Below are 25459 nucleotides of genomic sequence, written 5' to 3' on the forward strand. Positions count from 1 at the left end.
ACCGACTGCATCCCCTCTCTTCTGCGGCATTACAGCCAGCAAAATATGCAGGGTCCTGGGAAGATGAGGCATCAGATCTGTTTTCTGTCCTGCTAAGAAGATAAAGCAGATGCTACACCCTGTTAAGGACAGGCTCAGCTTCAGGATTCCTGGAATTTACAACATCCCACGTGAATGCAGAAACAATTACATCAGTCAGTCCATCCTACTGCATCTGACCGCTATGCAGAACATCAACAGCATATTAAAAATTGTGAGCTGGAAAACATGCAGTTGCTGAGCACAGCCTCGCAAACAAACATAAAATACTGTTTTGACGAAATAATTTGTGTACTGGGATCGCACATAGAGGAATTATATAATTGAAGATTCTAAAGAATTAAGAATGTGTGAGAAAACCTTCAGCCATGACAGCAGATATAGTCTTAGCAGTGCGTGGAAGTGAGCTCTCGACGCAGAGTAAATCCACAGATATTCATCACAATGTTTGCGTTACTGTGGGAGCAATGGTGCCGCAAGCACAGACGTTGACAGCATGATGTAACTACTGACCAATTAGAAGCCATCTTTGGGCTTTATAAGACCACAACAGCAGCAGTTTTGACAATCGGTTGTTGCTGAAAATGATGATGGTGGATATCGTCAAAAGATCGAGGTTTCACCCTGGATTGATGCAGCAAGAAGTCTGAGAATGTATTTTACAACAGTGGCATCATGAAAAACTTTGTTCTCATACAACTCAGAATATGTTATAAGATTCTACAGCAGGTGAATGATGGAGATATTGGGTGGTAGTTTAGTGAATCACTTCTGCCATCCAGTTTGTAGACAGCTGCGACCTGTACTTTCTTACAACTACTGGACACAATTCCATATAATGCTTGAAAATGGGACTAAATCTGCAAAGGATCTGGTAGTAATTTAATCATACCCTGCAGCTTTGTTCATTTTTAGGAATTTCGGCTGTTCTTTGTCATTAGTGCTGCTGAAAATGACTGATATGGCCACATACTTGTGGTTAAGGGCATGGCTAATGTTTTTCATACTTTATGGAAATTAATACATGTAGAGATTCAATTTCTTTCCAAGGCTTTACCAGGCCCCACATTCCCACTTTAAATAAATTTGTGGAATATGTTTTGAGTGTACTGCACAGGTTATGACAACCATAGTATTTACTAACTTTTTAAGTTCAAACATTTGGATATAAGTCGCCATAAAACAGAGGTCAGCATTTACCTAAAATACATTTACCTAAAATAAATTTTCTTTGAATGTAGAAAACACTTCACTGTCAGAGGGAAAAATTTTTTCCTTGTGGGTAAAATAATTTCATTGCTGACAGGACGTTGAATCATAATGGATCTACAAAAGAAAGAAATTGGAAATTTTGGGCTATGGCTTTAGTGGAAAAAGTAGTAGAAGCTAAAGACCTTTAAAAAGGAAAGTACACATTTTTTAAATTGCCCACAGAGTACAGAAGACAAAAATTGATGTAAAAAGTATTTAATCTTCCTGCCAATTAAGTTTCTTTCCTAACTGATCTCTCTCTATTTGCAAAGTAGAAGAAAACCTGTTCAGAAACCTAGAGCTTCAACGTTTACTGCTGTGAATTTCTGTTGGTTGTTGGTTTTGATCAGTTAGCTTAATTTAGATTTTGCTTGTTCTGTTATCATATGTATGAAACTTTAGTATGGTGTGCTGTGTATGAGTGTATTATAAAGACAATGTTCGAGATGTAAACTTCCAATTTTGCTTCTTCTGACAATGGTTCTTCAGCTAAATGTAATAATTTGACTCTGAACAAATTGCTCGTAATGGTAATAGCAATAATGTAATGTACCATGCCTTGATTCTTTGCAAGGCTCATTATGTGATGAGCCATATGATAACAGTACATTATTTACCAGTTTCAGAACATCTGAAGAAATCTCATTCAAAAGAAGGTTCTGCTGTGCAAAGTGATGCAATTTGCCAGAATAGTGCTCTGGAACATGATAATGCCAAAGATTATTTTACATATAGGGATGGCATAGTAGAAAATGCAGTAAAGGAATGTGTTGAAAAAATACTAGTTCCAGAAAAAGATGGAGAATTTATTGGATCTTGGCTTATGACAGAGTAAGTATTTATATAACATACTAGCTTAGCACCTGCTGCTTTGCTTGTGTAGACTGTATGGTCTGTATAGATTTTTTGTTTTGTTTTCCTTTAATTAAATTTTTATGTTGTTTACAAATTGCAAGGAGTTCTAAACATTTCATGCTAATTTAGGCCATAGAAGCATGGCCTTTTCCAAATTTACTTCTGACCAAAAAGCGATTCTGATAGCTGGAGTCACTGTTAATTCTGTCTTTTGAGTTCTTGTGATATTTTCATAGAAACTTTCATCTTCTAACACATATTTCTTTATTTTGAAACAAAAAGCCAAGTACCAATTTTCACTGATTCAGCTTTAAAAATGTTGCAATGCAATGAAATAAATTCTTAAAAATTTTCAGCCATTATTTCACCCACTTAGGGGCTGAATTTGCAAAAACACTGAAACATTTTTTGCCAAGAAGTCAAATACCAGTTTTCATAGATGTAACTTTAAAATGCTTTATTAATTCTTTAATAAGTGATTCAATTTCCTAAACTCCTGAACCACATTTTTTTTTTTTATTTCTGACCAAGAAACTAAATACCAATTTTTGTAGTTTAGCTTCAAAATTACCTTAATAGCAACATATTTTCAGAAATCTTTTCGTCCACTGTTTCACCCCCTTAGGGATGGAATTTTGAAAAATCTCTTCGTAAATGATGCCTACCAGTAGAAGATCAACACCCTCTCCAAATTTCAAGTTTCTTTCCTCAGCAGTTTTGGCTGTGCATTGGTGAGTCAGTCAGTCAGTCAGTCAGTCAGGACATTTCCTTTTATGTATAGACATAGTGTTATGATAAGATGGAGCACATTCGTCTGTATCAAAACCATTGTGGATAAATGTAATTGTACGACTGGGTCATGTGAGCCAGAAATATCAAAACAAAAAGTTATCTATGAACAGCAGTGATAAAGTATTTCATATGTGCTATTTTATTACTGTGTGCAATGTAATTGTAGGGGAATGGGGAGGGGGGAGGACTCTGAGTAAAATGGAAGTGAGATAAGAAGGGGAGACATTTTTCTGTTTCATGTGCATGTTTAAGAAGGGAAAGAATTCGAACTTACCTCCTATATCGGTTGTGTGCATCGTTTTTCCTTGTGCTCTGTTCTGTGTGAATAACAAATTTATGGTTCAATGACTTAAGAGTCTGCTGAATCCTGCATTACTACAGAGTGTAATATTGCTAGTAATAAATGGTTTCCCCTCGTATGTTTTTTGTGATTTATTATAATACCATTATTTTTTTACTCTGGTTTTTTTTCCACAGGATAAGTTTTTGGGATAATGAGAAAGAGAGACTAGTTCTTCTTTCAAGTGCTACATTAACCACTATAAAATATGACTTTATTGCCCTGAAACAGCTAGAATACCGCAAAGTTCCTCTAGATCTTCTTGATACTCTTGTTATCGGCGATCTTATCTATCCACCAGGATCTCTTGTTCCGTGAGTATTAAAGATTGAGTTGATTTGATTAACTAAGATGCGTCACAAATGAGACTAGAGTTAAGTCTTATTATATCTCTCCTGGGAGTGAATATTTGTATGATTATTCCTTTTTAATACTTGTTTAACATTGTTTTCTTGAAACCCCTTTTCCTTTTATGACAGATGAAGGAATCTGTGATTCTAAAATCTAGCATGTCACGAACACCTCAGGGTGATTAACAAGACTGATGTTTTCAGGGTGTATACGACCCAGGAGATCCGGGAAAAACCCGGGAATTTTTTTTTACAGGAGAAAACTGGGAAAAACCCGGGAATTTTTTAGAATTCCAGGAATTTTTCATTGTTTAGTTACCAGTTAAATTTTTGTGATTTTGACTGGTAATAACCAATACTCTAACGAAGGATATTACTGTATCCCGCTTCTGCAGAATAATACTGCAACAACAAAACATGAACGAGAGAAAGAAAAAAAAGAAAATCAAACTTAAGTCGCAAAGGAAATGCACCATATATAACAACAAAACACAGTGCTCATACAAGCATCTGACAACCCAAGTGTGTCAAAGGCTTTGGGAAGAATATGCAGTGCTTCCTAACAACAAATTGCCTCCGATGAGCGTGATGTAACAGCTGTTTTTTCATTAGATTCATTTGAGCAGTTGCGGGCGAGCTCTTGCGCATGCGCAGTTGAGTCGCATCTGAGTAGTACCTTCTCCCGCTTCTGGCTACAGAAGTGTGGCTGGGTGCCACTATCTAGTATTGTCCCGGTTTGGAAATATCATAGATCCAGGGCTTATGCACAGAACAGTCTGAGTTGTAGTGGGGAGGTGGGTAGTCTCCACGTGACCTGTGTTTATGTTTAGTGATTTTGCTGTTTCCTCTTCGTTTATTGCTCTCACATTAAATGAAAACAAAACTAATTTCTGTAGCTGGGGACTACCAGATGAATTAAAATATGTTCGCATAATTACGGAAGACTAAAATATGTTGTTAGTTTCTGGTTTTATTTCCACCTTTCGGGCAGTCAAGCATTAATCGCCTTGCAGAACAATGAAGTTATTTTTGTCGGTTTGCTAAAGAGATTAGGCTTTTATTAGTCTTTTGTGCTGAGGCAGTCAGTTTATTTGAAACGAAGTGTTTAATTTCACACTGTTGGCTAGTTTCAACTGTTCACTGCATTTCAAGTGCATGTTTTCCATCTTCTAGCTCGTATGGCATTATGCCATAATAAAGAACCAAACATGAGATAATGCAGTACTGGAACTCAAGAAAATTTACATCCGAATCTGGACACACAATTGTGCACATTAAGGCGAATTATGCATTTTAGTATGGTTCACGAAATTCCAATGCTCTTGAAGTATGTTTTGATGTCTTGTTTCTTTTATGACATAATGTATGATCTTTCATTGTTTTACACGTACGAACATGCGGGCTTCCTGCGTCATCGTAGCTGCGCAGGCGCAGTGACGCCTGTTATCTGGCACTCTCTGGTAACTGCTGAAACAAACCAATTTCTAGCAAGTCACGGGCAAATATTGCGAATGGTGGTTCAAAAAGTATTACTTTCAAAGTAAATTTCCTTTTACGCAAGACGAACTATGTGTGAGATTGTACGATGAATTTCTTAAATCACAAAGCGAATGATTCTCATTTAAAAAATCAACTCTTTGAGGACGACCATCTAGAAGAATTTTGAGCCCATAAGATCAGACATTTACGTCGTTATTACAAATTTTACTGGCACATTTGTGTGATGTTTCTGAAAGTGTGCTGGCCGGAGTGGCCATGTGGTTCTAGGCACTACAGTCTGGAACCGCGAGACCGCTACGGTCGGTGGTTCAAATCCTGCCTCGGGCGTGGATGTGTGTGATGTCCTTAGGTTAGTTAGGTTTAAGTAGTTCTAAGTTCTAGGGGACTGAAGACCTTAGAAGTTGAGTCCCATAGTGCTCAGAGCCATTTTTTTTACCTTAAAGTGTAACGCGCGCAAAAAGATCAGCAATATATGTGGAAGCTTAGCTTCTCTTTCAGCTTATTAATCTTCATGACCAGGTTTTTTTTTTTTTTCAATACTATGTATCTTAATTTATACCATTAACTTTTCTTTTTTGTGTGTTCATGATACTTAAGAGTGATCTTGCTATTGATTGACTACATCAAATGTCCTATGCTGTCATCAGCTGGCGAGATCACGTGACAGGAGCTGTAGCTGGCTTACAAAAGCATGTCACAATCTTGATTTCATTGCTTCGGAAAGTAACATGTAGTGTTTGTGGTGGAATTCAAATTTGTACCTCCGTAACAAGAAAAAATGCAGTGTACATGTTGCTGCACATTAAAGATCTTTCCAACATGCACCTACGATCATGATGGACTTTCCCTGGCACCAGAAATCTAGCACGGTAGCCAACCCGTTGTGGTGGGGTCGTCATGTACCCTCTAGGTTGTAGCCCCCTGACAACACAGGGATCGTACTGCCGATACCTGAGCTGCACCCTCCCCACGTCGGCCAAGGAGTAGATGCCCGTCTCCTTGGGGCATCAGGACTCCCGGCAACGGTCATCCTGCCAGGTGGCCCTTGCTGAGGCTGGGTGGCGCCCGTGGGGAGAGCCCCTGCTCGAAGTGGGTGGTATCGGGGCGGACGTTTCACAGATGAAACGTCAACACGTATCAGGTCGCTCTGCGGCCGAGTCTTTCAAAGGAAAGGGACTGTCTCTAGTTCTGGTTCTCCTGCCCTTTCCCCCTTGGCCACTCCCTGGGAGGAGGGACAGGCCCGCCGGCTTGGGGCGAAGTACTTCCCCCGCTATTTGGTCTGTTCTCGAACCGATGGGGGGACGTTCGCCACCTCCAAGCCCATGTTCTTTGTTCAGCACATTGAGGACAATCTTCGGGGAAATCGAGGCTCTCAGTAAGATGCGTTCGGGGTCCGTTCTTATAAAGACCACCTCCGCCACACAGTCGGCGGCGCTCCAGGCGTGCGACCGCCTAGGGGATATCCCAGTGTCCATTGTCCCGCATCTGGCACTAAATAGGACGCAGGGGGTTATTTTTCATCGGGACCTCCTGCTGCAATCTGATGAGGAGCTCAGGGCCAACCTGGAGTGCCGAGGCGTGCATTTCGTCCGGTGAGTCCAGCGCGGCCCCAAAGACCGTCGCTTCGACACTGGGGCCTTTATCCTCGCCTTCGAGGGGACGTTCTCCCAGAGAAGGTAAAGGTGATGTGCTACCGGTGCGACGTGCGACCTTACGTCCCGCCTCCTATGCACTGTTTTCGGTGTTTGCACTTTGGGCACATGTCGTCACGGTGTGAGGCTGAGCCCCTTTGTGGCGATTGTGGACGTCCTCTTCGTGAGGAACATACATGCACCCCACCACCTCGGTGCGTTAATTGTCCTGGCATCCACTCGCCTAGATCCTCAGACTGCCCCGCATATCAGAAGGAGAAGAAGATACAAGAACTCAAACCTTTGGATCGTCTCTCTTATTCTGAGGCCAGGAAGAAGTATGACCGCCTCCATCCCATGCCGTTGACCACTTCGTTTGCCTCAGTTGTGATCCGGGGTCTCTGCCTCCGCCTCCCAAATCCCTCCCTTCCAAATCCTCCTCCCCCGTGGCCCCCGCCCCCTCTGCCCCAGGGGCCACCCTTCCTGCCCCCCCCCCCCCTCGCCCCCCCGCCTGAGAAGCGATCCTCTTCTCAGGCGTCCATCGGGGAAACGTTCCGGGCCCCAGCTTCCGAGGTCCGGCGTTCCAAAACGGATCCCGCGCGTGAGGACCTTCTTCGGGTCCAGCCCACCACCCCTGTGCCTCCTCGGACTTCCAAGAAGGCCTCCAAGAAGAAGTCTCTATCCCCCTCTCCACCCCGGCGCGTTTCGTCTGACGCTCCATCCGTGAGTCGCTGCTCCCGGCCGTCCTCAGTTTCGCCGGGACGCTCTGCTGCCAGGCGCTCAGCTGGCCTCTCGTCGGCAAATGATGCTGCCCCTCCTACACCACCAGGGACAGCGGCCGCAGCTGGCAACGACTCGATGGAACAGGATCCGCCTCCCACCGGTTGTAGCGTTGTTCCCTCGAAACCTGGCCCTCCGCGGCCGTCGAGGTGACCAGCTCTTCCCCCGTCTCGTTCCCCCTCTGTTTTGACTAGCGATGCCCTTGTTACATAGGAACATAAGAGGTATTCGATCTAATCGGGAGGAATTACAACTGCTCCTCCGCCTGCACTGTCCGCTCGTCCTTGGTCTCCAGGAAACCAAGTTGCGCCCGACTGACCGTATTGCCTTTACCCACTATACCTCGGAGCGGTATGACTTCACCCCTGTGGACGGTATCCCAGCTCATGGTGGGGTCATGTTGCTCATTTGGGACGATGTCTATTACCATCCCATCCCATTGACCACCCCACTCCAAGCAATAGCTGTCCGTATTACTCTTTCTGCTTTTACTTTTTCAGTTTGTACCATCTACACTCCATCGTCATCCGCTGTTAGTTGGGCTGACATGATGCACCTGATTGTTCAGCTTCCCCCGCCATTTTTATTGTTTGGCGACTTCAATGCCCATCATCCCCTTTGGGGCTCTCCTGCATCCTGTCAAAGAGGCTCACTCTTGGCGGATGTCTTCAGCCATCTCAATCTTGTCTGCCTCAATACTGGCGCCCCGACTTTCCTCTCGGACTCTACTCATACCTACTCCCACTTGGACCTCTCGATCTGTTCTACCACTCTTGCTCGTCGGTTCGAGTGGTATGTCCTTTCTGACACCTATTCGAGCGACCACTTCCCCTGTGTCGTTCATCTCCTGCACCACACCCCATCCCCACGTCCTTCGAGCTGGAACATACCGAAAGCTGACTGGGGACTTTACTCCTCCCTGGCGACCTTTCTGGACCACGATTTTCTCAGTTGTGACAGTCAGGTCGAATACCTCACGGCTGTTATCATCAATGCTGCCGAACGTTCCATTCCTCGTACTACCTCTTCTTCACGTCGCGTTTCTGTCCCTTGGTGGAACGAGGCTTGTAGAGACGCTATCCGTGCTCGAAGACGTGCTTTACGCACCTTTCGCCGCCATCCTACGTTGGCGAATTGTATTGGATACAAACGACTCCGAGCGCAATGCCGTAGAGTCATCAAAGACAGCAAAAAAGCTTGTTGGGCCTCTTTCACCAGCTCCTTTAACAGTTTTACTCCCTCTTCTGTCGTATGGGGTGGCCTGCGCTGGCTGTCGGGCATTAAGGCCCACTCCTCGGTACCTGGCCTGACCTCAGGTAATGAGGTCCTCGTTGATCCTGTGGCTGTCTCCAACGCCTTCGGCCGGTTTTTCGCAGAGGTTTCAAGCTCCGCCCATTACCACCCTGCCTTCCTTCCCAGGAAAGAGGCAGAAGAGGCTCGGCGATCTTCCTTCCACTCGCTGAATCTGGAAATTTATAATGCCCTCTTTACTATGCGGGAACTCGAACGTGCGCTTGCACTGTCCCGGTCCTCTGCTCCGGGGCCACATGCCATTCACGTTCAGATGCTGGCACACTTTTCTCCGGCGGGCAAAAGCTTCCTTCTTCGTACCTACAATCGCGTCTGGACCGAAGGTCAGGTCCCCATGCGTTGGCGTGACGCCGTCGTCGTTCCTATACCCAAACCCGGGAAGGATAGACACCTTCCTTCTAGTTACCGCCCCATTTCTCTTACAAGCTGTGTCTGTAAGGTGATGGAGCGCATGGTTCATGCTCGGTTAGTTTGGATTCTTGAATCTCGACGGTAAGACGGCTACTTACCAATGTCCAATGCAGCTTTCGTCGCCGCCGCTCCGCTGTTGACCACCTTGTGACCTTGTCGACATTCATCATGAACAACTTTTTGCGAAGGCGCCAAACGGTAGCCGTGTTCTTTGATTTGGAGAAGGCTTATGATACCTGTTGGAGAGGAGGTATCCTCCGCACTATGCACAGGTGGGGCCTACGCGGTCGCCTGCCCCTTTTTATTGATTCATTTTTAATGGGTCGAAAGTTTAGGGTACGTGTGGGTTCCGTATTGTCCGACGTCTTCCTCCAGGAGAAAGGAGTGCCTCAGGGCTCCGGTGTGCCTCAGGGCTCCGTCTTGAGCGTAGCCCTTTTTGCCATCGCGATCAATCCAATTATGGATTGCATTCCACCTAATGTCTCAGGCTCTCTCTTTGTCGATGACTTCGCGATCTACTGCAGTGCCCAGAGAACATGCCTCCTGGAGTGCTGCCTTCAGCGTTGTCTAGACAGCCTATACTCATGGAGCGTGGCAAATGGCTTCCGGTTCTCTGAAGAGAAGACGGTTTGTATCAACATTTGGCGATATAAAGCGTTCCTTCCGCCATCCTTACATCTCGGTCCCGTTGTTCTCCCATTCATGGAAACAACTAAGTTTCTAGGGCTCACGTTTGACAGGAAACTGTGTTGGTCTCCGCATGTCTCTTATTTGGCGGCCCGTTGTACACGTTCCCTTAATGTCCTCAGAGTTCTTAGTGGTTCATCTTGGGGAGCGGATCGCACTGTCCTGCTTCGCTTGTATCGGTCCATAGTCCGATCAAAGCTGGATTATGGGAGCTTCGTCTGCTCGGCCATCCCTCTTACGCTGTCTCAACTCCATCCACCATCGGGGGTTACGTCTTGCGACCGGAGCCTTCTACACTAGTCCTGTCGAGAGTCTTTATGCTGAAGCTGCCGAATTACCATTGACCTACCGGCGCGACGTACTGCTGTGTCAGTATGCCTGCCGGCTGTTGTCTATGCCCGACCACCCCTCTTACCAGTCCTTCTTCGCCGATTCTCTCGATCGTCAGTATGGGTTGTATGTGTCTGCTCTGCTGCCCCCCAGAGTCCGCTTCCGTCGCCTGCTTCGACAATTGGATTTTGCCCTCCCTACCACCTTCAGACTTCCCCCATGAACCATGGACCTTGCCGTTGGTGGGGAGGCTTGCGTGCCTCAGCGATACAGATGGCCGTACCGTAGGTGCAACCACAACGGAGGGGTATCTGTTGAGAGGCCAGACAAACATGTGGTTCCTGAAGAGGGGCAGCAGCCTTTTCAGTAGTTGCAGGGGCAACAGTCTGGATGATTGACTGATCTGGCCTTGTAACATTAACCAAAACGGCCTTGCTGTGCTGGTACTGCGAACGGCTGAAAGCAAGGGGAAACTACAGCCGTAATTTTTCCCGAGGACATGCAGCTTTACTGTATGATTAAATGATGATGGGGTCCTCTTGGGTAAAATATTCCGGAGGTAAAATAGTCCCCCATTCGGATCTCCGGGCGGAGACTACTCAAGAGGACGTTGTTATCAGGAGAAAGAAAACTGGCATTCTACGGATCGGAGCATGGAATGTCAGATCCCTTAATCGGGCAGGTAGGTTAGAAAATTTAAAAAGGGAAATGGATAGGTTAAAATTAGATATAGTGGGAATTAGTGAAGTTCGGTGGCAGGAGGAACAAGACTTTTGGTCAGGTGATTACTGGGTTATAAATACAAAATCAAATAGGGGTAATGCAGGAGTAGGTTTAATAATGAATAAAAAAATAGGAGTGCGGGTTAGCTACTACAAACAGCATAGTGAACGCATTATTGTGGCCAAGGTAGACACAAAGCCCATGCCTACTACAGTAGTACAAGTTTATATGCCAACTAGCTCTGCAGATGATGAAGAAATAGATGAAATGTATGACGAGATAAAAGAAATTATTCAGGTAGTGAAGGGAGACGAAAATTTAATAGTCATGGGTGACTGGAATTCGTCAGTAGGAAAAGGGAGAGAAGGAAACATAGTAGGTGAATATGGATTGGGGGGAAGAAATGAAAGAGGAAGCTGCCTTGTAGAATTTTGCACAGAGCATAACTTAATCATAGCTAACACTTGGTTCAAGAATCATAAAAAAAGGTTGTATACCTGGAAGAATCCTGGAGATACTAAAAGGTATCAGATAGATTATATAATGGTAAGACAGAGATTTAGGAACCAGGTTTTAAATTGTAAGACATTTCCAGGGGCAGATGTGGATTCTGACCTCAATCTATTGGTTATGAACTGCAGATTGAAACTGAAGAAACTGCAAAAAGGTGGGAATTTAAGGAGATGGGACCTGGATAAACTGAAAGAACCAGAGGTTGTAGAGAGTTTCAGGGAGAGCATAAGGGAACAATTGACAGGAATGGGGGAAAGAAATACAGTAGAAGAAGAATGGGTAGCTCTGAGGGATGAAGTAGTGGAGGCAGCAGAGGATCAAGTAGGTAAAAAGACGAGGGCTAATAGAAATCCTTGGGTAACAGAAGAAATATTGAATTTAATTGATGAAAGGAGAAAATATAAAAATGCAGTAAATGAAGCAGGCAAACAGGAATACAAACGTCTCAAAAATGAGATCGACAGGAAGTGCAAAATGGCTAAGCAGGGATGGCTAGAGGACTAATGTAAGGATGTAGAGGCTTGTCTCACTAGGGGTAAGATAGATACTGCCTACAGGAAAATTAAAGAGACCTTTGGAGAGAAGAGAACCACTTGTATGAATATCAAGAGCTCAGATGGCAACCCAGTTCTAAGCAAAGAAGGGAAGGCAGAAAGGTGGAAGGAGTATATAGAGGGTTTATACAAGGGCGATGTACTTGAGGACAATATTATGGAAATGGAAGAGGATGTAGATGAAGATGAAATGGGAGATATGATACTGCGTGAAGAGTTTGACAGAGCACTGAAAGACCTGAGTCGAAACAAGGCCCAGGGAGTAGACAACATTCCATTAGAACTACTGATGGCCTTGGGAGAGCCAGTCATGACAAAACTCTACCATCTGGTGAGCAAGATGTATGAGAGAGGTGAAATACCCACAGACTTCAAGAAGAATATAATAATTCCAATCCCAAAGAAAGCAGGTGTTGACAGATATGAAAATTACCGAACTATCAGTTGAATAAGTCACAGCTGCAAAATACTAACGCGAATTCTTTACAGACGAATGGAAAAACTGGTAGAAGCGGACTTCGGGGAAGATCAGTTTGGATTCCGTAGAAATGTTGGAACACGTGAGGCAATACTAACCTTACGACTTATCTTAGAAGAAAGATTAAGAAAAGGCAAACCTACGTTTCTAGCATTTGTAGCCTTAGAGAAAGCTTTTGACAACGTTAACTGGAATACTCTCTTTCAAATTCTGAAGGTGGCAGGGTTAAAATACAAGGAGCGAAAGGCTATTTACAATTTGTACAGAAACCAGATGGCAGTTATAAGAGTCGAGGGGCATGAAAGGGAAGCAGTGGTTGGGAAAGGAGTGAGACAGGGTTGTAGCCTCTCCCCGATGTTGTTCAATCTGTATATTGAGCAAGCAGTAAAGGAAACAAAAGAAAAATTCGGAGTAGGTATTAAAATTCATGGAGAAGTAGTAAAAACTTTGAGGTTCGCCGATGACATTGTAATTCTGTCAGAGACAGCAAAGGACTTGGAAGAGCAGTTGAACGGAATGGACAGTGTCTTGAAAGGAGGATATAAGATGAACATCAACAAAAGCAAAATGAGGATAATGGAATGTAGTCAAATTAAATCGGGTGATGCTGAGGGAATTAGATTACGAAATGAGACACTTAAGGGAGTAAAGGAGTTTTGCTATTTAGGGAGTAAAATAACTGATGATGGTTGAAGTAGAGAGGATATAAAATGTAGACTGGCAATGGCAAGGAAATCGTTTCTGAAGAAGAGAAATTTGTTAACATCGAGTATAGATTTAAGTGTCAGGAAGTCGTTTCTGAAATTATTTGTATGGAGTGTAGCCATATATGGAAGTGAAACATGGACGATAACCAGTTTGGACAAGAAGAGAATAGAAGCTTTCGAAATGTGGTGCTACAGAAGAATGCTGAAGATAAGGTGGGTGGATCACGTAACTAATGAGGAGGTATTGAATAGGATTGGGGAGAAGAGAAGTTTGTGGCACAACTTGACTAGAAGAAGGGATCGGTTGGTAGGACATGTTTTGAGGCATCAAGGGATCACAAATTTAGCATTGGAGGGCAGCGTGGAGGGTAACAATCGTAGAGGGAGACCAAGAGATCAATACACTTAGCAGATTCAGAAGGATGTAGGTTGCAGTAGGTACTGGGAGATGAAGAAGCTTGCACAGGATAGAGTAGCATGGAGAGCTGCATCAAACCAGTCTCAGGACTGAAGACCACAACAACAACAACAACCACCTTCAGAGAGGGTGAGAGCCCGACACCACCTTGGCTCCAGGCTCCGGTTCATATTTATCTCGACCTCAGCTCACTCCCGAAGGAGGGTACTCCGGCTGCAGTGTATTGCTCACGGTTTGTCGAACTTTGTGCTCGACTTGCCGGTCACACCTTTATTTACACCGATGGCTCCAAAACTGACGATGGTGTCGGCTGTGCCTTTGTCGTCGGGGCCGCCACCTTTAAATACCGGCTCCTCGACCAATGTTCCAGCTTTATGGCCGATCTTTTTGCTCTCCATCAGTATGCCCGCCGCCACCGCCATTCATCGTATGTACTCTGCTCTGACTCACTCAGTGCTCTTCAGAGCCTTGGAGCTCCCTATCCGGTCCATCCCTTGGTTCAATGGATACAGCAGTCCCTCCATTCTTTCGCTGATAATGGTTCTCCTGTCAGTTTTCTGTGGGTTCCCGGACATGTAGGAGTGCCTGGGAATGAGGCTGCGGATGCTGCAGCCAAGGCTGCAGTCCTCCTGCCTTGGCCAGCCTCCCATTGTGTCCCGTCATCTGACGTTCGTGGGGATGTTTGTCAGAGGCTTGTGTTGTTGTGGTGGGATGCTTGGTCATCCCTCCAAGGAAACAAGCTCCGGGCAGTAAAACCGCTCCCAACTGCTTGGACAACCTCCTCCCGACCATCTCGGCGAGAGGAGGTCCTTCTGACCAGGTTGCGGATTGGGCATTGCCGGTTTAGCCACCGCTACCTGCTCTCCGGTGACCCAGCCCCGCAGTGCACTTGTGGTCAGGCATTAACAGTGCGCCATGTTTTATTGTCGTGTCCCCGCTTTAGTCAATCTCGTGTTGTCCTGTCCCTGCCATCTACTTCACCGGATATTTTAGCTGATGACGCTCGAGCAGCTGCTCGTGTTCTGCGTTTTATAACTTTGACTGGCTTGTACAAAGACATCTAACCTTTGAGCGCCCTTAAACCCCACCAAAAAAAAAAAAAAACTGTTGAGTGCCACACAGGCCATGGCAGATGGTGGGCAGAGATGTTGGGGGAGCAAACTTTGGACTGGCAGCACACTCGTGACAACTGGCATTGGATAGGAGGACCTCAGTTCAACCCTCAGCCCATTAGTGGTTGCTAGATGAAGACAGAGCAGTGGTGAACTCATGGCCAAGGCTGACGCTATGACAGTTGACTACTCAGACTTGCTGCTGCAGTGCAGGTCCAGCCTGGCTGGACGACCAGCATTTATACATGCTAAAATGCATTTGTTGTGGTGTTGTGGCTGCAGAAGTTACGTATGTCCCTTGCCAAAGTGCCCCTGATTATGATAAACATCGTAACGCTTTACAGGAGACAGTAATTCCCTGTGGTCCCTGTGATGCAATGGTGGGTCATCATATTTCTAAAATTGGCCATCTTACAACACTAAGCCTATCTGCTAGGCTTGTGTCATTACACTCTTTCCCTCTTTGAAGAATTTGACCCACTGATTTCTCCCTGTTGCTGCACCTCAAACTAGTTTATTTTTTATGGTTTATTGTGGACACATCTGGTCAGTCTTTGGCTCACAACATATATATGAGTCCATCTGTGACACTTTGACAGCTAAGACCCAACCACATTTGAAATCTCTCCACAGTATACATGGTTCCAACCAAGTGACTGCCATTGAAAATCAAACTAGTCCTGAGAACAAATACCAGGGCTGTGTTGTCACATTTACACTACACATATGTTCACTTTAGTGGTACACACACAGCTTCCTGTAGCCTTCTCCAAGCTGTCTGTCTAAGGAGCCCACTATCTATTTGGAAGCAAACAGGGGTTTGGGAATCAGGGAGACATCCTACTGCAGTACTCCCACCAACATTGCAAACCTTCATATACCCCCCTTTCCCTGTATGATCTTCCTCGACTCTCTATTTAGCCTGAACAACATATCACTTATCTTCTTTGACTTATTCTATCCTTCAGGTAACACACTATCCAAAAGCTTATTACAGGGTTATTACAAATGATTGAAGCGATTTCACAGCTCTACAATAACTTTATTATTTGAGATATTTTCACAATGCTTTGCACAAGCATACAAAAACTCAAAAAGTTTTTTTAAGCATTCATAAATGTTCGATATGTGGCCCTTTAGTGATTCGGCAGACATCAAGCCGATAATCAAGTTCCTTCCGCACTCGGCGCAGCATGTCCCCATCAATGAGTTCGAAAGCATCGTTGATGCGAGCTCGCAGTTCTGGCACGTTTCTTGGTAGAGGAGGTTTAAACACTGAATCTTTCACATAACCCCACAGAAAAAAATTGCATGGGGTTAAGTTGGGAGAGCGTGGAGGCCATGACATGAATTGCTGATCATGATCTCCACCACGACCGATCCATCGGTTTTCCAATCTCCTGTTTAAGAAATGCCGAACATCATGATGGAAGTACGGTGGAGCACCATCCTGTTGAAAGATGAAGTCGGCGCTGTCGGTCTCCAGCATGTCCAGATACACATGTCCTGTAACGTTTTTTTTTCGCAGAAGAAAAAGGGGCCGTGAACTTTAAACCGTGAGATTGCACAAAACACGTTAACTTTTGGTGAATTGCGAATTTGCTGCACGAATGCGTGAGGATTCTCTACCGCCCAGATTCGCACATTGTGTCTGTTCACTTCACCATTAAGAAAAAATGTTGCTTCATCACTGAAAACAAGTTTTGCACTGAACGCATCCTCTTCCATGAGCTGTTGCAACCGTGCCGAAAATTCAAAGCGTTTGACTTTGTCATCGGGTGTCAGGGCTCGTAGCAATTGTAAACGGTAAGGCTTCTGCTTTAGCCTTTTCCGTAAGATTTTCCAAACCGTTGGCTGTGGTACGTTTAGCTCCCTGCCTGCTTTATTCGTCGACTTCCGCGGGCTACGCATGAAACTTGCCTGCACGCGTTCAACCGTTTCTTCGCTCACTGCAGGCCGACCCGTTGATTTCCCCTTACAGAGGCATCCAGAAGCTTTAAACTGTGCATACCATTGCCGAATGGAGTTAGCAGTTGGTGGATCTTTGTTGAACTTCGTCCTGAAGTGTCGTTTCACTGTTATGACTGACTGATGTGAGTGTATTTCAAGCATGACATAAGCTTTCTCGGTTCCTGTCGCCATTTTGTCTCACTGCGCTCTCGAGCGCTCTGGTGGCAGAAACCTGAAGTGCGGCTTCAGCCGAACAAAACTTTATGAGTTTTTCTACGTATCTGTAGTGTGTCGTGACCATATGTCAATGAATGGAGCTACAGTGAATTTATGAAATCGCTTCAATCATTTGTAATAGCCCTGTATGCTTATCACTGTGTCATGAGGGACTAGCTCACACATTCAGTAAGAAGGGCTCAACCTGAACTATTTACAAAAAGAAATTAATGATAAAGTTTTACTACAGTCACATTTCTGACTGTAATGATCAGGAACTATCTCTTAAATCTTAAACTTCACCCCAATCCCTGTTGAGCATATAATGCAGTCAGTTAGGTAGGTGGTGCTTCCAGAGCTCTTTGGTACCACTGATTCACTTATTAAGCCACAGGTGCTTTAACGGCTACAAGCCTGTGCCTCTAATACAACTGTATAATATTTATTTTGTCATAATTCTCTAATATCTGATATGTATCCCATTATTCCATACACTGGTTCAGATATTTACCTAGGGCAGATTTTCTGCTATCATGTCGATTGAACTTCGAGGGACCTGGAGCTGTATTGATGACGCCATGGCTAATGACCCATCTCACATCCGCAGTATCTCAATGCCTTACTGCGCTGCTGTGAGCGAGCATCATGTGATGTAAGGACAAAAAACCCAAACCATAAGGTACTGATGAGACACTGATTTACATTTTACTATGTCAGCTCTACAGCAATGTGTACTGTTACTTCACTAGAAATAGAATGAATAGTAGGAGTCTTATTACAGAAATGGAAAAGAAGAAGGTCTGCATATGTCTTGGGCACTCGTCAAACCACTTACTTACTAGCGTAGCCTCCTGGAGAACTCTTAAATTCCTAATTCAAATAACATTACTTACAACAGACTATGACTTCAGTCGCCTACTGTCTATGTTCAGCTCAAGTTCGCTGGTACCCATGTCTTCCACACCTCAACCAAATATTCTCCCTACACTGGATGGTGTAATGTCCTCTTTGCCAGTATGCCCAGCTTACCATGTTGTGTGAGTTGGTTCACTGGTCACATGACCTGTTAGGTTACAATATGTACACACAGTTGGTTCATTCTGTGATCCTTCCCAATAATTGCAATTGAAACTGTGCCTGACATAATTTAAAATTGGACAGTGGACAGTAGGAAGAGGAAAAATCCCTGAACAGTAGTGGCAATACCACACAGCAATTATAGAAGGCACATGCTGCTACTTTCTTGCATTGCTCTTTGTGCTGCAAATATCGAACCACCATTGCAGTTTCCATTAACACTTCTGACACTGCTTGTAGAGTTTGTGGGTGTGCTGTGGTGGAGGATGGTGGGTCGGGGTGAGTCAAATGCTACTCAGAGGTAAGAGTCCTTGTATTAATTTATTACAAACTCAAATCTACATCTTGCATTGCTGGAAGGTAGGCCTTGACCAACTGACTCCACCAGTGAGGTGTTGGGGTAGAACTGCTGTGACTGCTCAGCCAGGTGTGATGTAGCCTTTTGTAGTCAGTGGTCCCAGCCATGGCTGAAATGGCTGCTGACAGCAGGACACTTGAGTCCTGGCTGGCAGAGGCCAACACTACGACAGTTAACTATTCAATGACTACCTGCTTTAATTCTTGCCCATCCCAGTTGGATGGCCAGTATTTAGTCATACCAAAATGGGTTTCTTGAAGTGTTATGACTGTATAAGTCGCATATGCCATGTGCCAAAGTGCTGGTGCCCTGTGAATGTAGTGATGAATGTTGTTGTAAGTGACCTGAAGTGAGGCTTCAAGCCCATCTGTGAAGGCTTGTGTTGTTACAGTTGAAACTCGGCACACCCTGCTGCTTCAGTCATACCTCCTGTAGTATGAGCTGCTCCACCCTCATATGTCTGTATGAAGCACTAGTCCTATGCTGACTAGATTAGGCGTGCCTGGCTTATGGATCAGTGACTTCTCAACATTACAGCTACTGGACCTTGTTCACCACTGCAGGATCAGGTGTACGACTGGCACCTTTTGGACAAGCCTTGTGGACAGCCTCCTGGTAGCTGAGTTTCCTCCTGTATGTAGCAGATATCACCTATTACTACTAAGTTGTTCATGTCCTGAGCTAACCCGAACACCCAGATCTCCATATCCTTTTTCCTGGTGGGCAATTTGCCTTCCACAATTGTTACCCAGGTTTGATGTTCCAGTATCAGTTCATCTAGAGTCATTTCACTCTGACCACTGCTCTCCTCCATTGAACCTGCTCATCAGATTACTTTCATGACATCCTCTCCCTCCCCCTCCCCCCCTCTCCCAATGGTGTATACCTCATCCAAAGACTTGGTAGGACCTTTTCTGTGGATCAAAGAAAATGCTCTTCTGTGTTTCAGCATTTGTTTCAGTTCTGGTGGACTTTACCTCTGCTTCATCTTTGACTAGCTTTATAACTACTCCTGATCAACAGATTGGCTCAATCTATGGCATTTTTGCTCTCAGTATTATTTTTCCCTTTTAACCATCTGTAACTTGAGCATTAAGCCTGTATTCTATATTCCTGCTGCAGACTAGGCCCCGGACGGTCTCTGACGGCTTCAGACCAGCACACCTTTCCCACTTCATTGCATTTTCATAACTTTTGATATTTTCTTTCTTTCCCTCTGCTTTTTACCTGGCTCCCTGCCTCAGATGATACCACAAAAGTCAAACTGGCAGTTCATTCTTTTATTCACCTGGAAAGGCTTTAAGTATTGAAGGAAGAAATGAGCTTTAACATTGATATTTAGTCCCTTTCAGATTCCCCAAAAATCCAGTCATCTATTCACTACATGATTCCCTTTGGTACTACCTAGGCATAATGATCTATTTTGCAACAGTTAATTCTGTTAGGTAATAATACATACCCCCTTCTCCTCTAAACTCTTCGTGTTGACATTCTGTGGGTGCTGCTTGATCCAAGCACATGCTGTTACTTTGTTATGATAATCAAAATTTCTGATTGGAATACAAACAGTGGAAGGAGTAAAGCAAGCTATTCACCTTGTAGCTGAAGCATTGAATAGCCTATAGTTACATAAATAACATTAAAAACACAGCAAAGCTTGCAGGCAGTGTATGTCCTCAGACTTAACTAGTACAAAAAGACCACACACACACACACACACACACACACACACACACACACACACACACAAATACAAGTGGAAACATGATGACCACTTCTACTGGGAAGTTAAATGCTGCCTGGTGGTGGTATTGCAGGTATTTCATGTGGTAGTATAATCAGAGCAGAGGCAAATGAGTAATTATTCTAGTGATGATACAGGTCTCAAATGGGTAAATCTACGGAGGTAAGAGACTTCCACAAAGGGCAGATTGTTATGGCCTGATGCTTGGAAGAGTATCTCTGGTTGGATGTTCATATGCTACCGCTATGAGCATCTACGAAAAGTAATTGAAGGATAGTGAAACCATTAGGAGGCGAGAAGGTGTTGGATGTCCACAGCTCATCACATAGTGCGGAGCTCGGAGGCTCATCCGCTCTGCAAAACAGGATAGATGGCATTCTGTGCCGGATTTGACGACAGAGTAAAAAAACACCTAAGTGTTTCTATGTTGGCCCGATGACATCTTAAATTATGATTGCAGTGATCATAGGATTATTAAGATTGAACTGTGGACCTATGGAAAGGTGTCACGTGGTCAGGTGAATCATGTTTCTTGTTACAAAAAGCTTATGGTCATGTTCAGGTATGCTGTCATCCAGGCGGAATAGATGCTTGTACATTTACCATGCCACAGACATAGGCTAGTTTAGGACAGTATTATGTTATGGGGGACATTCACCTAGTATTCCATTGAGCCTATGGTAGGACTCAAAGGCACATATCAGCTATGGACCACGTGGAATTTCTTATGGACCACATTTCTTCTTGTTTGAAGTCTCCCCTGATGGCAGTGGCTTATACCAGCAGGATAAATGACTATATCACGATGCTGGAATGATGATACAGTGGTTTGAGGAGCATGACAGTGAACTCACATTGTTGTCTTGGCCACCAAATTTTCCCGATTTGAACATGATGGAACACATCTGGTATGCTATTGGGTGCAAGTGTTCTGTGACTGCAAAACACTGCCCCATAATTTAAGGGAATTACAGGACCTATACATAGGCATCTGCTGTGGTTTTTCATTCTAAAAGTACACACATCAAAAAAAGTTTTGCATCATCTCGGTTCCGAAGTTCCGGAACCTATACAGAAAATTGGAATAGAGATCAACATAAACATCATTTACGCCCCTTCTATTGCTCATGAGAACCACACGTTGCATGTTGTACTACCATACAGCGAGACTTTCAGAGGTGGTGGTCCAGATTGCTGTACACGCCAGTACCTCTGATACCCAGTAGCACATCCTCTTGCATTGATGCATGCCTGTATTCGTCATGGCATACTACTTTCAAGTTCATCAAGGCACTGTTGGTCCAGATTGTCCCACTCCTCAATGGCAATTTGCCGTAGATCCATCAGAGTGGTTGGTGGGTCATGCTGTCTATAAACAGCCCTTTTCAATCTATCCCAGGCATGTTCGATAGGGTTCATGTCTGGAGAACATGCTGGCCACTCTAGTCGAGTGTTGTCATTATCCTGAAGGAAGTCATTCACAAGACGTGTACAATGGGGGCACAAATTGTCATCCATGAAGATGAATGCCTCACCAATATGCTGCCGATACGGTTGCACTATCGATCGGAGGATGGCATTCATGTATCGTACAGTCGTTACGGCGCCTTCCATGACCACCAGTGGTGTATGTCGACCCCATATAATGCCACCCCAAAACAGCAGGGAACCTCCACCTTGCTGCACTTGCTGGACAGTGTGTCTAAGGCGTTCAGCCTGACCAGGTTGCCTCCAAACATGTCTCTGACGATTGTCTGGTTGTTCATGAGAACGTGATGCCAATCCTGAGCGGTCCATTCAGCATGTTGGGACCATCTGTACTGTGCTGCATGGTGTTGTGGTTGCAAAGGTGGACCTCGCCATGGATATCAGGAGTGAAGTTGCACATCATGCAGCCTATTGCGCACAGTTTGAGTCGTAACACGATTGCACGAAAACCATTATTCAACATGGTGGTGTTGCTGTCGGGGTTCCTCCGAACCATAATCTTAGATAGAGGTCATCCAATGCAGTAGTAGTAGCCCTTGGGCAGCCTGAGCGAGGCACGTCATCGACAGTTCTTGTTTCTCTGTATCTCCTCCATGTCCGAACAACATCGCTTTGCTTCATTCCAAGGCTCCTGGACACTTCTCTTGTTGTAGCAATGCAGATGTGATTTAACCGCAGTATTGACTGTCTAGGCATGGTTGAACTACAGACAACATGAGCTGTGTACCTCGTTCCTGGTGGAATGACTGGAACTGATCAGCCGTCGGACCCCCTCTGTCTAATAGGCGCTGCTCATGTGTGGTTGTTTACATCTATGGGCGGGTTTAGTGACATCTGTGAACAGTTGAAGGGATTGTGTCTGTGATACAATATCCACTGTCGATATCTATCTTCAGGAGTTCTGGGAACCGAGCTGATGCAAAACTTTATTTGATGTGTGTGTGTATGAACAAACTACGAGGGTTGTTTTTTAAGTAAGGGCCGTTTTTATTTTTAAAAAAAGATATCAATACTTTTGTAAAAAAACTTTTATTTTCTGATTCTACACACTTTTACCTATTTTTCTACATAGTTGCCTTGTTTATTTAAGCACTTGTCATACTGTACAACTAAGTTTTTAATTCCCTCTTCAAAGAATTTGGCCACCTGCTCCGACAGCCAAGAGTTCACAGCCGCTTTCACTTCATCATCATCATTGAAGCGCTGCCCGCCAAGATGGTGTTTCAGGTACCGGGAAAGGTGAAAATCGCTAGGAGCAAGGTCGGGGCTGTATGGTGCATGGTCCAAAACTTCCCAGCCAAAAGAATCAATCAAATCCCGAGTCTTGAGAGGTATGAGGCCTAGCGTTATCGTGCAGGAGCAAAACTCCTTTTGTCAGCATGCTGCGCCTTTTGTTTTAAATTGCTCTGCGGAGCTTCTTATAGAGTTGCACAGTAGGCATCTGAGTTGATTGTCGTTCCTCGTGGCATAAAGTCCACTAGCAAAACACCGCGCCGGTCTCAGAACACAGTTGCCATAATCTTGCGCTTTGACAGCGTCTGTTTGGCTTTCACCTTGATGGGTGAGGTTGTGTGTCGCCATTCCATTGATTGTCGCTTGCTTTCAGGAGTGATATGGGACACCCATGTTTCATCTCCAGTGACAATTTGACTCAACATGTCATCCCCTTCTTCCTCGTCACGAATCAAAAAGTCCAATGAGGTGGCAAATCTCTTCCCTTTGTGGTCCTCTGTGAGGAGTCTGGGTACCCACCGAGAACACAGTTTCTTAAAGTTTAGGTTTTCAGACACAATTTTGTACTAAACCGATCTTGAAACTTGTGGAAATTCCAAAGAAAGAGTGGAAATTCTGAATCTTCTGTCCTCACGAATCTTTGTTTCAACTGCAGCCACCAAATCATCAGTGATCACAGAGGGCCGGCGTTCTTCGTCATCGACGTTTTGGCGGCCATTTTTAAACTCTCTAACCCATTGACGCACTTTACCTTCACTCATTGCATTCAAGCCATAAACTTCTGTTAACTGACGATGAATTTCTGCAGCTGATAGGCTTCTCGCGGTCAAAAAACGTATCACTGACCGTATCTCACACGCGGCGGGTGATTGAATAATTGTAAACATTATAAAGTAGCACAGCGATGCGTACACGTCAGCTACAGAGCTGCAACTTGCATCAGTCTGAATGGGAAGGATGCCGACAAGTGGCGCGGTGGCTTGTTGTGGCGTCCGCGCGAACTACGGGACTATACGTGCAAACGGCCCTCACTTAAAAAACAACCCTCGTATTAAGAAGGTGGTCATAATTGTTCCTTTCATCAGTGTATATGTGAGGCTATTAATTAATAATAGTAAATAAAATATTTGAGTTTTCAAACATTAAATGGCTTGGTCTGCATGCTACTCTCAACATCCTTATTTCAGATATATTACGTAAATGTTGCATGCGTTTTGAACTCTTGAATTACAGATCTTAAATTTTTTTCAATGTATGATCCCTTCCAAGGATTCAAAATATAAAAGTTAGTTGTGTGAGGGCTTTTTCATTCTGTGCTTTATGAACCATCCAAATTCTTGTATGAAATAGAAAGAGTGCGACTTACCATGTAGATGAGAAGGTGATGAGTGCAGACAGGCACATTGAAAGAAGACTTCTAGATATTATTAGGTATCGGACGAAGTCCTTCATCAAATGTAGACAAAACACGTGCACATTCACTCTTGCGTAAAACACATACATATGACCATTGTGTCCGCGGCCACAAAGGGCCGACTGGTTGGGCCTTAGTGCCCATAAACAACAGTAACCTTATGTGTGTGAGTTATTTATGTGTGAATGTGTGTGTGTGTATTGTCAACATCCAAGGAAGGACATATTCCGATAGCTGATAACATCTAGCAGTCTTTCAATGTACCTGTGTGCCACTCAATGTGTTTTCTGCGTTATGAGTAGCAGTTTATCCATTTCATATTGTTGTTTTTCCATCATGGATTTTTCATCATTAGACTTCATGTATGATTGATATTTTTTTTTTGTAAATGTAACTGAGATTGTGCTTCGTTGTGTATGAAAGCCAGTTTGGTATGAACATTTAAGCCAATTGTAATGGCTTATAGCAATGCCATCCTCAATACGGCAATTATTAGTGTGCTTACAGTAGACGTTCTTGTATTACTGTATTACATTGATGAAAGGGCTTTGTTCATGTAAAACTGGCTAACATTTGGAGACATTTCACATAATTGGAAGTGTCTTTTAACTTCATTGTTTGTCCCAACATCGTCAATAATGTGAGAGGGCAGGAGAAAAGAGAAGCAAAGCTGTTTTTACATAGTGTACCTGTACCACTTACAGAAAAGTTGTTCACGGAGTTTGTGTTGCATTTAAAGAGTTGAGAGAAGAAAATCATAGACTGACATAAGTTTAAACCCCATCCATTCTACTTATCCACATATTGATGTGGATAGAGTTGGCTAAATTTCTGCCAGTTTATTAGCAAAAAGTTGTACAAAAGTTTTCAACATGATTTTGCTGCACAATAAATTCATTTTAATTGAGTTGCTTTATTTCCAGCTGAATTTAATCATGGGTCTGTTTTTCCCATTCGTGTGTAATATATGAAATAATGAACACACCATAAAATGTATATCAGGGGCATTCAATAACTAATGCAACACTTTTTTTCTGAAAACAAGTTGGTTTTACTCAGGATTCCAATAAACCATATTATTCTCCACTCTTCAGGCCACAAAATCCTATTTTTCGACATAATCTCCATTCAGTGTGATGGCCTTACACCACCTTACTGGGAGATCTTGTATGCCCACATGGTACAACTCTACTGCTT

General features: G+C 44.1%; 1 protein-coding gene across 2 annotated transcripts in view; it reads left to right on the forward strand.

Annotated features, from left to right (window-relative positions):
• Window positions 1-25459, forward strand: part of LOC126474163 (tumor protein p63-regulated gene 1-like protein) — a 110028-nt gene that overhangs the window by 7086 nt on the left and 77483 nt on the right. For both annotated transcript variants that reach the window (XM_050101620.1, XM_050101621.1), the window contains exons 2-3: window positions 1911-2121; window positions 3415-3591. In XM_050101620.1, the coding sequence (XP_049957577.1) occupies window positions 1911-2121; window positions 3415-3591 (388 nt within the window). The remainder of the gene's footprint in view (window positions 1-1910; window positions 2122-3414; window positions 3592-25459) is intronic.

The sequence above is a fragment of the Schistocerca serialis genome, chromosome 4 (assembly GCF_023864345.2).
Source record: "Schistocerca serialis cubense isolate TAMUIC-IGC-003099 chromosome 4, iqSchSeri2.2, whole genome shotgun sequence".
In the NCBI taxonomy this organism is placed as follows: Eukaryota; Metazoa; Arthropoda; class Insecta; order Orthoptera; family Acrididae; genus Schistocerca; species Schistocerca serialis.